This window comes from Monopterus albus, unplaced genomic scaffold, assembly GCF_001952655.1.
Source record: "Monopterus albus unplaced genomic scaffold, M_albus_1.0 scaffold99.1, whole genome shotgun sequence".
Lineage (NCBI taxonomy): Eukaryota > Metazoa > Chordata > Actinopteri > Synbranchiformes > Synbranchidae > Monopterus > Monopterus albus.
Window position 1 is genome coordinate 3,964,225 of NW_018127979.1, and position 15,611 is coordinate 3,979,835.

General features: G+C 41.5%; 2 protein-coding genes across 6 annotated transcripts; both read right to left on the reverse strand.

Annotated features, from left to right (window-relative positions):
- Positions 1–1,296: 1,296 nt before the first annotated feature.
- Positions 1,297–13,203, reverse strand: gpr156 (G protein-coupled receptor 156). Of its 5 annotated transcripts, XM_020609258.1 has the most exons (11): positions 12,964–13,203; positions 11,121–11,247; positions 10,518–10,670; positions 7,281–7,408; positions 7,053–7,188; positions 6,858–6,968; positions 6,043–6,168; positions 5,718–5,813; positions 4,982–5,218; positions 4,149–4,307; positions 1,297–3,611 (listed from the first exon to the last, which is right to left on the reverse strand). In XM_020609258.1, exons 2-11 carry the CDS (start codon positions 11,166–11,168, stop codon positions 2,310–2,312), a joined length of 2,496 nt encoding a protein of 831 aa, XP_020464914.1. In that variant the 5' UTR covers positions 11,169–11,247; positions 12,964–13,203; the 3' UTR covers positions 1,297–2,309. The 5 variants fall into 5 exon arrangements, with proteins under 5 accessions (XP_020464914.1, XP_020464918.1, XP_020464919.1 ...); XM_020609262.1 differs by lacking the exon at positions 11,121–11,247; XM_020609263.1 differs by lacking the exon at positions 11,121–11,247 and having other exon boundaries at positions 13,135–13,201.
- Positions 7,677–9,532, reverse strand: LOC109965332 (E3 ubiquitin-protein ligase TRIM21-like). The gene has a single exon (XM_020609264.1). The coding sequence runs from the start codon at positions 9,341–9,343 to the stop codon at positions 7,688–7,690; it is 1,656 nt and encodes a 551-aa protein (XP_020464920.1). The 5' UTR covers positions 9,344–9,532; the 3' UTR covers positions 7,677–7,687.
- Positions 13,204–15,611: the final 2,408 nt, after the last annotated feature.

Consider the following 15,611-nt stretch of genomic DNA (forward strand, 5'->3'; position numbering starts at 1 on the left):
ATCTTTTTATAAATAACAATTTTCAGTTAACAATAACAAGTGAAAGAAATAGGCTTATTGTCGGGGCATTCATACATGTAAAAAGTTTTGGTCTATAATTGCATGTAACTATTGTTAACTACACAGTTCCCACTGCCTCAAAAAAAGCTCAGAGCATCATTAAGGACACTTCACACCCTGGACGTTCACTCTTTGAACTGCTGCCTTAGGGTAGACAGTTCAGAGCAATCAAATTAAGGACCAGTAGATTCAAGAATAGTTTTTACCCAACAGCAGTTACCACACTCAATGCTGCTAAAATATAATATGCCTGTGTGTGCTTTCGATGTCTTTCTAACTGTATCATACTGAGTGTACTTGAATTGAATCTATTATAGGTAACATCAAATTTCACACGTAAAACAGCCCACCTGTAATTAGCTTTAAATGTTAGGTCCCCTGGAGTACTTGAAGCCACAGTCATCTAGTGACTTTTCCAGCACGCTTTAGCTACTTTCCATTTAAATTAGTTAGCAACAATGCTCCTTGATGCTTTTGAATTCACACAGGTCCCTGGCACATTCATTTAATTAGTGTCATATTAGGCCTACTTGGTAATTATTACAATTACCATTACCATGTATGTGTGTGCATATGTGCTGGGCTGTCCTGTTACTACAGGACTTACTTGCTTATCCAGGTCAATTTCACATTTATATCCTTGAGTGTATTTAATGTTTTAGTTGGTCTTTTTATTGTCTGTTCTATTCTTTTAATGGGTGACTTAGAAAACTAGTACACTTTATACTTCTCCAGTGACCCAAACCCACTTGAGGTGAAGTTTATCAGAAATAATGTCCATCTATTTTTCATTGTGCAATATGTTGAATGATGTAGTCAATGTTCATGACATATTGTGTTATTTGGTAAAATAATTTATTTACTGCTTACCATTTTTATTCCACAATGCTTCAATATACTCATTGTAAACAATGCAGGTCACCTGTCTTGGCTTGGTAGGAAACTATTTTGTCCTGTACAGTGATGTTGGTATTTTGTCTTTTGTGTGGTTTATTTTTACTCTGTTATGCTGTGTATCAAAAGGAATTTCTCCCAGGCTGCGTTTCAGTGGTTCATATGCAGAATAGAAAGCAGCAGCATCTGAAAAACAGGCAGCTGTGCAGAAGTAATACAAGACTGTTTTCCCCTCATAGCAACACCATGCCCAGCAAACACACAGTTTTCAATTAGAAGAAGAAAACATTTTTTAAAAAGAGGACGTGATAGAGAGAAGGGCAAGTCAGTATAAAACAGGCATTTCATTAAAAAAACTCTGAATCTACTCTGTAGCATTTCAGCATAGACATATTAGTTGGTTTGTGGGTTTCTGGGTAAAATTGTGTGGGGGGATGTGAGAGAGTGGGGGTTAAACAGGGTCTCATTTTTGCTGCTGTGGCCCATTTGCATGTTAATCCAGGCCTGCAATGAGACAGTGGCTTATAACCTTTGTGTTTGGCTGCCCATACTGTAGTGGAGCTTTACTGTATAAAACAAGAAAAGATCCAGAATGAACATGAAGTAGTGAACCTGAGGGTCAAAGGGCAGCAGGGCACTTGCTTTCCTTCACACACGAGACACACACTTGAGATAACTGTGACCTTTACACATTAAATACTCTGAATGAATCAGGGCAACAATACTGAGAAAGTGATAGCAGTGACCTTTTTTCAGGGTGCAGTTTCTCATAAACTATCTATAGATGGAAAGTATGTGATAAATGTAGAGCATTGTATAGACAGTGTAGGACATTTGACAATTAAAGCAAAGCTCAAACAAAATGCATGCAATTCTTTACACCAAAACATCTACTAATAAATATTCAAATAAATAATGCATTAGCATAATTGCTAATATAGTGCTCATTTCAACCGTTCTATAAAACCCTTTAATTTTGCTTACTTTTTTATTAGTTAGGCTAAATGTCAGACAGTCTTTGAATGTAATGGTTTTCACCTAGCTGTAGACATATACAAATAAGGCCATAAGGTATTTAAAAAAAACAGTACTGTCTGGTTTTGAGCTGCAAATGCTTTCACAAATCTGTCGTGTAAAAGAGCCACTGTGTCCACAAAGCAAGATTCAAGAACATCAACCTTCTCTTCATACAGAATACTAAATACATTCCTACTGAAAGCTGCAGTCAAATGATCTCCCATTATAAATGCACATTAGCTTTTGCACACTGAACCTTGTTTATCCTTATAGCTAATTTTCTTCATGAATTCAAGTGGTGGAAATGGATTAACCTGTAAAGTGCAGCAAACCTATGCTCATACAAAGGTGGGTTTGAGGTCTTCTTTGAATACCACAGGGTGTGGGGTGCGATAAAGGCTGGCGTAGCCTTCGTACTCGCTGTCAGAAGAGTCTGACGAGCTGCCTGAGGACAAGAGTGAGTCCTGCTGCCCGCAGGAGGCACAGTAAGGACGGTGGTAGTAGCAATAATCTGTTGAGCTGCTAGAATCTGAGTCCCAGTACCCACAGGAGTTTCGAATGTGTCTATGGTGCTGCTCATCATCACTGCCTGCTTCCACATCAGGTGGAACTGCGTGATCGTGTTCTGCACAGTGCAAGACTGCACATCTGTGACATTTTGAAACACACTGTCTTATCACACCATGCCCCTCTGCTTCCTCATCCTGCTCCCCCTCCAGCTCAAGCTTGCGGTTGTTAACCTGGAGGAGAGTAACATCTACAGTGACACCATCAGGATATTTGCCTGGGTGTTGGCATTTGATTTCCCTTTTCTTGCCACAACCTCTGTAGAAGCAAGGAAGGGTCAAACCTCTTCCGGATGAGCGGAAAGGTGGCCGACGTTTTCTCATTGTATAGGGGGAGATGCAGGGATGTACAGGAGGTGGATGAGGGGAGCGTGGGGTCCTCAGGGAGAAAGGAGAGTGTGTGGAGGTTTCTGTAAATTTTAGCTCAGAGGGCACCCTGGCTGTGGATTCCATGACAGCATCCACACTCAGCTCGTGAAGGATTTCCTGCAACTGTTCACTGCTAACAAAACCAGTCAGTCTGGTATTTCGTCCCAGATAAGATGGTAGATCACTGTGTTTGCCACAAGGTTCAACCTGAAAGGAGTTTAACCCCCTAGGGCATTGTAGAGAGGTGGCAAACTTAACTGTCTCCTTTATTGTCCCGTGTAATTCACAGGATGGGAAGGATGTGGGTTGTTTGAGATCCTCCCTCTTTCTGGACTCAGCTGTGTCTCTGTCTATAGGACCGGGGACAGAACTGCTCTGGTTTTCACCCAGATACATATCATGAGGGAGAGAAGAAGCGGTAATGAGATCTGAGGAGTTCGGAGCAGTGGGATACTCAGACAATGTAACAGCAGCAACAGTGAGATGAGGGGTTGAGAGTTCACATTTAGTGTCTCTCTGAGGAAGAGAAGAAGAACAGGGTGCATCAGACTGCACCTCAGTGGTCTGAGTGGAGGAGGAGTTGAGGTTGGTGGCAGAGGAGTCTATATCTGGGTCCTCGGGCGGCTGGCTGGCAGACATGAGTCGGAGGAGTTTATCCTTGGCGTTGTTTACCTGCTCCTGGAGACTGTCAATCACAGCATTCTTCTGGAAATTGTAAAGACAAACACTAGAGAAAACACAAACAATGCTGGTAGAGCAATTTGCCTTTAGATAAAATTAGTATTTCCTGGATGTGGAGACAAACAGCATAGTCGAGCTCTGGGAGAGAAGTGTGAACATACAATGAAACAAAACATCTCAGCCAATTTTCAAACACATGACTACAGTTGAATTGCAGTTGACAGAGACACCCTTCTCTCTAAAAAGGCAGAAGATCAAAAAGCAAAATCTGTCAGGCAACATCTTTTTAAGGGATTATTGCCAGTTAGAGATCATGATTTCCTTCTATTGGCTTTAGCTGAAAAGGCTTTATGTCTAAACTACTTATAAAGCTTTGGAAGTTTTACTTTATATCTGAAAAATGATTCAAGTTTTGACCCATTGGTGGTGCCAGAGGAAATGTTTATTAGGATTCACCCTCTGGGGACCACGAAAAATATGTTTGCACCAACTCTATTATCTGTCTTATATAAGATTTTCATATTAAATAGTAGATAGTCCTCTAAAAGAGTGATGTAGTACCTCATTAAGGAGCTTTTTCATGGAGTTGTTCTCCCCCACCAGGCAGTAGATCTCATCCTGGCTGTACACAGATGGCTGGCTCTTACTGGGGCTGCTGAAATACTTTGCCATCTGACTTAGGTTGTTCTGTTCCTCTTCAAATTGCCGCCACTGGGTGAGCTGCATGGTGTTAGTGGGCAGAATTAAAAAAAAATGATATTACATTAGCTTTCAGCTGTTGTACTATTGTGTTTCAGCTATTTGATACACACATAATTTGACATGGAATCTTTTGATGCGTTTTGAGTGCATTGCTTATTATTCAAATAGTTCCTTCCTCTCTGCTAGAGATGCATTCCTTTATTGTAACACAAACCCACTGCCAGACACTGAGAAAGTCATAAATGTGTTTGCAGCAACCTACGTAACTTTGACTCATAAACACCTTCCATGTGAGTCACACTCCACTGATAGACATGACAAGCTGACCCGCATATGGAAAATAGATGTGCGGGCACCGTGATCACTTATAATTTACTACTTTTGTCACAACAAAGAGATAGTCATACATGTATCTGTCATTCATATTTTTATCTAGAGTTTTTGCCTGTATGACTGTTTTTAATGTTGGTTTTCACACATAGTATCCTATGATTAGATGACAGTTTTGGTTAACCATTTTATTACCCCTCCTTAGTGTTTTCTGTTTTTGAGATCCTACAAAGGTGTCAATGTCAGAACCAGAAACGAGATGTCAAAGGTGTTTTTCCCAAGGAAAAAAAAAAATCCAAAACTCGTAACTAGAGACAGTTTCATGCATCCTGTATGTGTACGTTGTGGCGTTGTTTTCTAACCTGAGGCACAAATAGCATGCAGTTAGTAGCCAGTGTGCAGATGAAGATGGCTCCAGCCACAGTGCTGTAGACTAGGTTGGGCCAGGCCTGCAGGAAGACGGACACAGGGACAGCTACAGCCGAAGAGAGGGTGACCAACGTGACAGCGGTTATGATGGTGGGGGACTGGTTGACGGGAGGGTGGCTGACATTGCTGGTTAGTCCAGCAAGATAAATGCCATAGAGAAGTAGACAACCCTAAAGAAAGATGCATGGAAAAAATAAAGGACAAAGAAAATGTAAAGCAACATACTGAAATCCATCCTTTTGTTGTTATGTTTGTCTTTGTTAAGTATTTGGTAACATATTTTGTCTATTGGCTTTGGATGAAAGACTAATTGTATAAAATGAACAGTAGTCCTGGGTTCAGAACTGAAAGCATGACCACAAAACTAAATATAGTTTGCTGTGGAACTTTAAATAATGATGTTAATCGAAACATGTAATCTTCATCTATTGTAATGTCTTCTGGCATGACCTTTAATGTCATTCGATACAGCAGATTTTAATCTACATATTGATTTTGATCTGTGAATGCAACAATTCTTGTTCATTTAACCATTTGTACCATTTTATATATAAGTATTTATAAGTCATGTAACTCTCAGGTATGTTATACTGTATATAAATCAACATAATGGAGGCAGTTACAGTGGTAATTTTATCATTGCATCTGAACAGAACAGAGATTACCTACCTTCTGAACAGCAATAATGATAACCCATAGATCAAAGTATACAGAGGAACAGGAGTCCAGCTGAGACAAAGAGTACGAGATGTCTCTCTCCACCACCTACATCAGAGGAGACCATAGTCTGTCAGTTAGTTAAAACCTGATTATATTTGGCTATGACACCAAAAAGGACCAATTTGTGATTGTACTGAAGTCACAAAATCAAGCTTTTTCATAGTTTCACACTAATTAAAAAGTCATAATTTGACTCCACACTTATAAAAGCAAATTGTTAAAACTTATTCTACAACATGTTGTACAGCACCATAAAGTCACCATTAAATCATACCTTGACAACAGCCCCAACAGACTGTGAACACCTGATGGGATCTGTGAGGTTCCACGCAGTGAGAACCAGCATGTCCACCAGGATCAACAGAGCCACCATGCACATCAGCTGGATGTCTCGGATGATCTGAAACACAAGGTAATCACCAATCACATCAAAAACAAACAGTACAGTCGCTCTCTGTGAGATGCCCCTGTGTTATTCAAGCCAGATACAGTAGTTCTGTGAAATCCACTGAAGAACAAATGATCCTGTAGGTAGATCTAATCTTCCATCAAAACACTCAAGAAATACATGTGCCAGATTTGTTTTATTTAAACGACTATAGTAATTAATGATGGAGTAACAAAATGTTCAAAGTTCTTGGCCAGAAATGCTTTAAAAGTTTTTTCAATCTACTCCATAACCTCTAGAGTCCCTGCGTCCTCATATGAGGACCGCACAGCTTGGGTTTCCAAAGCTCAGGACTCTAGAGGTTAAACTATTCACTTTACCCATAGTCGGTGGTATAATTTCTACTGAAATCTGTTCACACTATTTTGAGATGTCCTGCTCACTTTAAAGAAACAGATAAGTGAGGCAAATAATCGATCCTAGGTAGATGCAATAAGTAGGAAATGTCGAAGATGTCTGCTATCTTTGTTTGCTGTCTTTATTCAAATCTTTGTCACTAATAGTTCCTTTTACCCCTTTCCAAATGTCTCTGCACAGTGTAGAAAACAGCCATAATCTCACACTGTTCACCAAACAAAAACATAAAATTCACTCCTAAAGATGTTAATGTATCCACCAGAAGGCTGGAGGAGCATGCCTACCACTCTCTTGTCAGGCACTCGCTGCATGAACACTCTGTATAGTCTCCATGTCTTCCCCAAAATTGGGCCAAACACTAGCGTACTGCCGACACAAAGAGTCCACATGCGGGCCTATAGGAGAGAGCGTGGTATTATTATTTAATAATAATTCATCTGATGATATAACAAAGCATTGAAGATGCCATGGGTGCTTACTTGTAGCACAGCTGTAGATGGTCCACCATGTGAGTGTGCTCGTTCATCGACTGCAAATAGGAAGCCACTGCTATAGGTGAGGACACTTCCAAAGAGAGTCAGGACATTCAAATTGGGACTAGACATCTTCACTATCCTGATAATACGACATAAACACAATAAAACAATCAATTTCTGGAAATTCCTTTTTGTGTTTATATACTGTATGCATTTCACTTTGCGCAATACCTGTTGTTTTTGAAGCGCAAGGTAAAGAGGAGGAAGCAGAAAGCCAGCAGGATGCCACAGGAGAGCAGCGTCCACACAACAGCACTTAGCACTGGGGAGAGGGGCCGCCTTGGGAGCTCCACTGCCATCTGCACACATGCACAAATGCACATGCAAACCCCTAAAAATCATCTGGCATCTGGAATATTGCAGCTACAGCTTGTATACATCTACATTATTTGATTATCATGTACTCTATATGTGTTCTAAACTAACACTTTGGTGTAAAAGCAAAAAAAAAAAAAATCACACAGGATTCATCTGAATAAACAAAACTTTATTAAGTCCAATAGCAGTAAACATGACTATAAAGCTTTCCTAATTAAATTCATAAATGATAAAAACAGCTGAAAACATTCAAGTAGATTTTAGACGCTGACGGGTGAGATGATCAGAGGGGCGGAGTTGACGCCTCCATGATTACGTCGGGGGTTAAAGTAGGGAAAAACTCTTTCACTGAATGAGTATCCAGTGAATGAGTAGATATGAGAGGCAGAGTCTACATTGTAAAAAGAAACCTGACCCCCCTCCAGATCCACATACACCCCGACTTTCTGGGGCTTCTCAACCAGTGGCACACGGATAGGGGTGCTATTGAGTGCCCAGCAGGTCTTGTCTTTCCTCATCCCCAGGGTCCAGTACCCTCTTTCAGGATTTAGAATATTCCCTCCTTTTCTGTTGACGGATTCAAGCCCAACTCCAATATCCCACTCTGTCTTCCCTTTCACCTGGACCTCATAATAGAACCTGCCAGAGGAGAACCCCTCCTTTCCCAGAACGCTCACACCAGGGTAAAATCTTTGTGGGTTGTCAGGGAGGCTCAGTGCTACATCACCATGATAGACTTGTTTCTTGTTCTCAGATAGCACCAGCTTGGGGTGGGCTGTATCGGGATCCAGTGTTACATCCACAGCACACTGCTGAGCCCTCTGAAATTCAATCTCACACAGCCTCTTTGCCTCAGTCTTTACTGTTTCATCTAGCTGACATGCTACTGTCCTGACTTCTCTGCTCACCACACCGACATATAAAGTGTTTTCTGTGCAGGTGTCATACCAGTCTTTGGTGGTTGGCAGTGTGGACAAAGCTGGAAAGCTCATGAGAAGGTAGAGTTCGTCTTCAGTGTGTGAGAGATGCTTCAGCTCTGTACTTTTTTTCCGCAGCTCACTGATCTCCTTCTCCAGTTCCACGATGAGCCCGCTGGCCCTGTGTTCAACATGCCTCTGTTTTGCACCAATCACCTCCACCAACTCTGCTTGGCCTCTCTGGACAAGGTGGAGCAGTTTGTCAAAGACTTGCAAACTCTCCTCAATCTCTCTTTCTGTGTTTCCTCTGCTGAGCTGAACAGTTTGTTTGATCTCACTGATTTTCTGCAGTCGGCTGTCAATCATTTCTTCCACTTCTTCATTTATCCTTGCAATCTGAGCTCTCCTGTCTCTGCTCTCATCCTCTATAGGTACAGTGTGATGAGCCTTGTGGTCTTTCTTGATGCAGATCTGGCACACATACATCTGGTCAGTGTGACAGAACAGGTCCAGGAGTTTCTCATGCTTTTTGCAAACTCTGTCTAGAATGTTCATCATTGGATTAATGAGGTGATGCTTCTTGAAGGTGCTTAAAATATGATGGGGGTTCAAATGAGCATCACAGAAGGAAGCCAAACAGTCCAAGCAGGATTTAAGGGCCCTGACTCTTTTTCCAATGCACACATCACATGAAACTTCTCCTTTATGGCCTGAAGTTTGGTCCACAGTACTGGTTTCATTTTCATCTTTCTCTTCCACCGTCATTTTGAACTGAGAAGCCACCTCCGAAATGAAGGAATTAACTTTGAGCTCAGGTCTCAGGTAGAACTTCTGCTTGCACAAGGGACACTGTGACAGACTGGCACTCTGCCAATATGTGTTTATGCAGTCCCTGCAGAAGTTGTGCCCACAAGGAGTAGAGACTGGATGGTTGAACAAATCCAGACAGATGGGGCAAAGAAGCTGCTCCTTAGAAAGCAAACTGCCAGCTGTCGCCATATCTGGGAATACATCCAGAAAGAAAAGCAAGTGGGATTATACAGCAAGTGCAATTATGCAGTTGCCTCCGCTCCTTGTATATTCTTTTTCTTTCAGTTATTAAATTTAGAAACAGTTGTGCCTGGTGAGCTGTCTGTGTCCACAAATAGTAACAAATGCTCGGTGTTACATTTCACCAAATGATATTTCATTTTAGTGGACAGTTTTCATGTCCGCTGAGTTTGGCAGAAAACAATAAAAATGGACTCATTGGACATTAAAACAAAATAAAACTGTACATTAAAATACAATCTTGTCATATTAGCTATTAGTACAACAAAGTGAGCACAGTGCAGCTCTGTGTTGCTTTGCCCTTAAGTGAAGATGATATCTATATTTCCAACTGATGTGTAATTAGATTGTGATCATAAAGTATGAAAGAAATCTAAGCGATAACTCACCTTGTTTGTTTGTGGTGTAGCTCAGAGAGGAAAAGAGGGTGCTTGTGGTCCGTAAGTGTTTGTGTCTCTGCTACTTGTTGTTTCTATTTGCATAGTCACATTACACTCTCTGGTCTCATGTTGTTGATCTCTACTCGCTCCCCTCTTAAAGGCACCAGTGACTGAGATGATATATAGCTCCACTAACCTTTCCCCGTTACCTTTCCAGATCTCTTCTATTGACCTGACTTCTTGAGTGGAATAATGCCACATTTCTAGTAAATTTTCATTTCATGTGTTTTATTGTATTTGCATGTAACGAAGTAAGACAGAAATTCCCAAAATTTATCAACAGCACCACAAGATGAAAAACACTGAAAAGTAATTAAAAAAAAAAAAAGTTATCAATCAGTCTTCAATCAATCTGTTACAAGCAAAGGCAAAGCATATCTCTTTACCTTTAACCTTGTACGGGGGTCATAAGTATGTGTTGAATTCATTAAGCTGTCTGCCAACGTGTACATATATGAGCTGGGACATACAGTATGTTGTGTGGAACTGCCATTTGTATGTCTACATAGATGCAGTCTAAATACACAGACAAATTCATATGCACGTGTTCACATGGCATTTGAATATCTGAGATCTGTCCACTATATTTTCGTACTTGTTATTGTTGCATTTCAACATCATGAGCATGTGTGTCTATGTATGTGTGAGACTGTGTATGCACAAGAGACAGAGAGAGAGATTACCACGGTGAGACTACATAGTCTCTGCAAAATGTCGAGGCCCTCCTGCCTGTGGACTCCAGAGTGGATGAAGCAAAGTGGGGATTTACAATGGGAGCTGCAGTTCAGCTCAGGCTCCATGACTGGCCCCAATCTGTCTATGTTCACACACACATCCTGAGAAGCAAACAGATGATATGACAGGTATGATGACATTTGAAAGTTAAACACATAATTCTTTGTATAAAACCTTTCGTTCTCAGTTTGAACACAATAATTTCCCAGCAGGTTTTCCCAATAATGAACTGCAAAACAGGAGCTGCTGGGAAACATTTATATGAAGTCCTGCTTCTATTTCCAGGTTTCACTGAACTGTTGTAAGACCTGTTGCCACCACAGTGTGGAGCTCTCTCAGGCACCTCTGAGAAGACAAATGATAGGAGCAATTTTGTACTGCGCTGATGTTAGACCAGCAATGGGAAAAACAGAGGCACAAATAAACCCAACACACACTAAGGGTAGAATAAATTTAAGGTCTGAATTAAAATTATGTTAATTATTTCCCACCAAAAAACAAAGTGAGGAGCCATGACTCAACCTGTGTAACAAGGGGCTCGTGTGTTTCACCTTATCCACACTTTCCACAAGCACGACGTCATCGCAGATGTGAATCATTCCAACACAGGATCACACTCTTCTATGACCCACAGATGTGTGTACAAGACGAAAGTCAGGGTGAGATGAGGAAAAGATACTGCAATTGAAAGTTGCCAAAGCCAATATTTAGTTTCACTGAGGCCCACATAATCTGCAATCAGCCCAGTTGTTTAAGGAAAGTCAAACCGGTCTGCCTGTAGAGGCATTTTTATGAGGCTACCTGTGCTGCACTGACATGTTGCAGATTCTGTACTCTGACTAGTAACTACAGTAACACAAACCAAGAGTCTGATTGCTGTGAACACTGCAGTGACTCTACATATTATTAAGATGATGTACTGATACAAATTGGCAGACATTGTGAGCGTTTATATGAGTAGTGTCTTATTAGGCATCACATGTCTCATCATTGTCTTTGGACTGACTAAGATAACCTGAAGGGTTCTGGCATCAAAAACACAACTGGATTGAGACATGAGAAAGAGGCAGACAGCACAGTAATCCAACTAATGTGACATGAAGATGTTCTGTTTGAAAGGTCTTCTAGGTGTAAGCTATTAGGTGAAGCCTACAGTGAGTAACACATTTAAAAAGATTTATGGTGTCAACAGAACAATGAAGCTCTCCGAGCAGCCTATCTGGGAAATGTCTGGAGTTCCTGTTCATGTCCTCTTTGTCACTTTCTGAGTTTGGATACAGTTCTGCCTCTTCCTGCAGGAAAAGCTGACAGAGAGAGGCATTTCCTCCAGTTTTTCAAAACTCTGGCCCTATAGGTTTCGGCTTGGGAGAAAACCTGCCACCCTGCAGAGTTCAACAAAGGTCGATCAACATCCGAAATGGGGTTTACAGTGCAAAAACAGTGCCCATCCCCAGCTGAGTTAGGTTTTATGGACATGTTTTGACAGTTCAGTATAGTCATGAGGAGTGTTTTTGACATCCTTGAGGCTAAACCGTAAATAATGTTTGAGCTACCTGTGGCCTTGGATGTCTAACAGAATCTCTGTGCAGCTCAGCTTCCATTTGTTCATTTGACTTTGGGTCTCTCTTTAATTACCATTTTCTTATTTTAACTCTTGGGCCAGAGAGAGGGAGAGAGAATTCTGAGTTTAATGTGGCCTTTACTACAGATGTGTTAATTTAAAAACAGAGTTAAATCCATTTATTGTCCTGTCAGTCTTCCTTAAGAATAGAGCGGTGTAACCACAGGCGCTGACGGATATAATGCCCAGTTTAGGGGCCAAAATTGAAGCATTCCTCCTCAGTCTAATCCGTTTATAAGTTTATTCTTTAAGCTGAGCTAGAATTCAATTACTGGCACTGAAATCCCGCCTCAGCCCTGGCACACGTCATGGGCATAATAAACGGATAACCTAAATGTCAAAATGTCATCAAAAGACACTCAGGTGAGGACGCTGTTGTCTGAAACCATGTGTCCACTTCAAGCAAAGCTCGAAATCCAGCTGGTATATAAAACTTACCGTTAATTAATAGTTCACTAATTGGGAAGTTCTAGAAAACATCATTGAAACAACACGCTAAGATGACTGTTAGCCTATAGGGGATTTGTGCTAATGTTATGGAGAATTCAAATATAGACCTATCTGCCATCTTTATGCTGACCATATTAACAGCTCATATAGCTTATTAGATTGTAAAAGAGGTGCGTAAACACGTGTCCAGTCGCGGCTTAAAACGCAGCTGCAGTACGTGAATGCGGTGAAATATTAAAATTATCAATAAAGAAGTAACTACGAAACTAAAAGTAAACGAATAAAGAAAACAGACCATTAAAGAAAGGGTTAAAAGAGCACACCTCGGTCCCCAAAGCGCGCGGAGGATCCCATGGCCTTGTCCCGCTCCAGGCTCCATCGCGCAAGACTCCGCGACGTTTTAATATAAATGGAGGATAGTAAACTAGATAACATGCTCTCTATCATAGCTGCAAAGGTACCATAGCTGCACACTTGGAATGAATCCCACAAACCTATAGGCTATGTCCAGCAAACTGTCGCTCCGCTGTCCGAGAAGTTCCTATTAATACAAAGTTCACCCGAGCGCATAAGATTCATTTGAGCACTGAGGAAAGTCAGTAGGAAAGGAGAAGTGTTGGTCAGTGGAGGGAGGGGTGCTGTCTCTCTCTCTATTTGTCTCTCTCCCTCTCTCGTAAGCTTTCCAGCTCCAGCTACCCCTCAGACGGGTTTCAGAGTGTGAGGTGACCCATGTGGTGCAGGAGGGTTGTGGGTGCAACGTGTTCCAGGGGCCTCTGGGGACTGGGTGGCAAATGTGACAGGGAGGTGCACTCTGTGTCCACAGTGCAAATAAAGACATCGAATAACAGCACCTGTTTGAATGGAAAGAGAAACACATGGTCTTTATTTTGCTTTTAAAAAGCAGCCCTTTATAGGCTGGCAGAAGAGGTCAGCAGGCTGGCAAATCACCTCAAAACACAAGCCAAAGGTGCATTAAGGTGTTATTAGGACTTCATCAAGATTTACAGGGTCATTCCTGATGAGGGAGTGTCACCACTACTCACAGCTGTATGTGGGGAAACAGCGGCACAGACATTCTTTCCCCAGTATGTGGTGTTTGTTCATTGGGTTTCAATTTACTTTACTAAAATGTTGTTTAATAAGCAAATCCTTGTTTCAGTTGTGAAAAGGTGATGCTGCAACGTCTCTCCAAGCTTATAAACACAAGGTTATAGGCACTGAAACACTATGGTAACAGAAGAAAACAGGAAAACTCACAGTATAGTCAGCCAAAAGTTTCATTTTCCACTTTAGTGTAATTTTATTGTCCCCAGGGGTAAAGAAGAACCTGTGAATCCAGTATTAATGCTTTCTATCTGGATGGATTGACTTTATTTTGCACAGTGCTGTGCTTGTCAGTGTCTCATCTTTTGGTACATTTCACTGTGTATTGATAACTAACAACAATGGTGTTAAAATCTGACACAAAGCATGACAATATTGATGCCAGTTGCAGTGGTCACTTAACATGTTCCCGTATTTCAACATCACCATCTCAGAAAAGAGATACAGAGCATGACAACGGGATCTCTGTTGGCTGTCTGGCTTATCTGATAGGATCATATTAGACAGCTAGAAATCATTAAAAAAAGAATAGCTATACTAAACTATCAACATATCAGAGATGAAAAGCTCTGAGGCAAAGAGTGAACTCTAGTAAAATGTGGAACAATAGAATTCACCATTTTCACTTGAGTTAAGCTCAAATGGCAGCACATTAATGCCCCATTGAAAGACTGATTTATTGTTGCCAGCTCCGATCCACCCACAGCGTGGCCACCCCTCTCAGGTTTCCTCCAAGATCAGGTTCAAGACAGACTGCACCAGCGGCAGGTGGACTGCACTGATGCTCACATTACTGGGAGCTTGAATATTTCATCTGGGGACACAGGGCTGTTATTCACAAAGCCCGAGTCAAACAGCAAAAACTCACAGGGTGAAACAGGACACGTGCTACTGAGGCTATCAGCAAACAAGTCTAACATTAAGATGTTCTAATTACTAAATACTGGTTTGACTAACACGCCATCGTCATTTGGTCTACAACATGGTGCACATGTATTAGCAATTCCACTGAACCAACAAATAACAAGCATTAGACCAGTGAAACACCATTTCCTGTTGACCTGCCCCTGACAGGCAGCACCTCTGTTTCCTGACATGGAAGCACCTGCAGCTGTGATTCAGCATCTGACCACAGTGCCAGAGAGTCCCACCGGTTTCTAGTGCTTCAGACTGTGTGGGTAGAAATACATTGTTTTGTGTGTGAAGCCCAACACTGTCCTTCCCAGAGTCTGGATGTTCCTCTGTGACATGCCCAGGTTTGCCCACTAACATATCCAGAGACAAATTCCCCTTTGCAATGCTGCTGTGGCTCCTCCTGCCATGTTGCCATGGACTTGGATTAGCAGCACTGGATCAATGCTCCCCAGCAGGCTCTGGTCATGGCGTTTCTACTGAAGGCAGTGATTACCAAATAAATCTGTCATCAGCCTCCTCACTCTGTTTTCAAAAAGGATTTTCCAGTTTAACTGGTGAAAAAGCAGCCCAACAACTGATGTAACAAGTATAACACCTGACAATACTTCAAAAGCACAGATATGACTTGAATGACACAGTAAAAGAAGAACCCAACACAAAACATAAAATCCACTTACTAGATTTTTTCCTGGAGCTCTCAACAGACAAACACAAAAAAAGTAACTTGGGTTTTTTCCAGAGCTTTCAGCTAAATCCCCTCCTTGAACCGCCACCTTATTGAGGTGGAGGGGTTTGAGTACCCGAGTGATCCTAGGAGCTATGTTGTCGGGGGCTATATGTCCCTGGTAGGGTCTCCCAAGGCAAACAGGTCCTGGGTGATGGGTCAGACTAAAAGCGGTTCAAAAGCCCTTTATGAATAGATTAAAATCAAGGACCGTGACGTCGCCTGGCA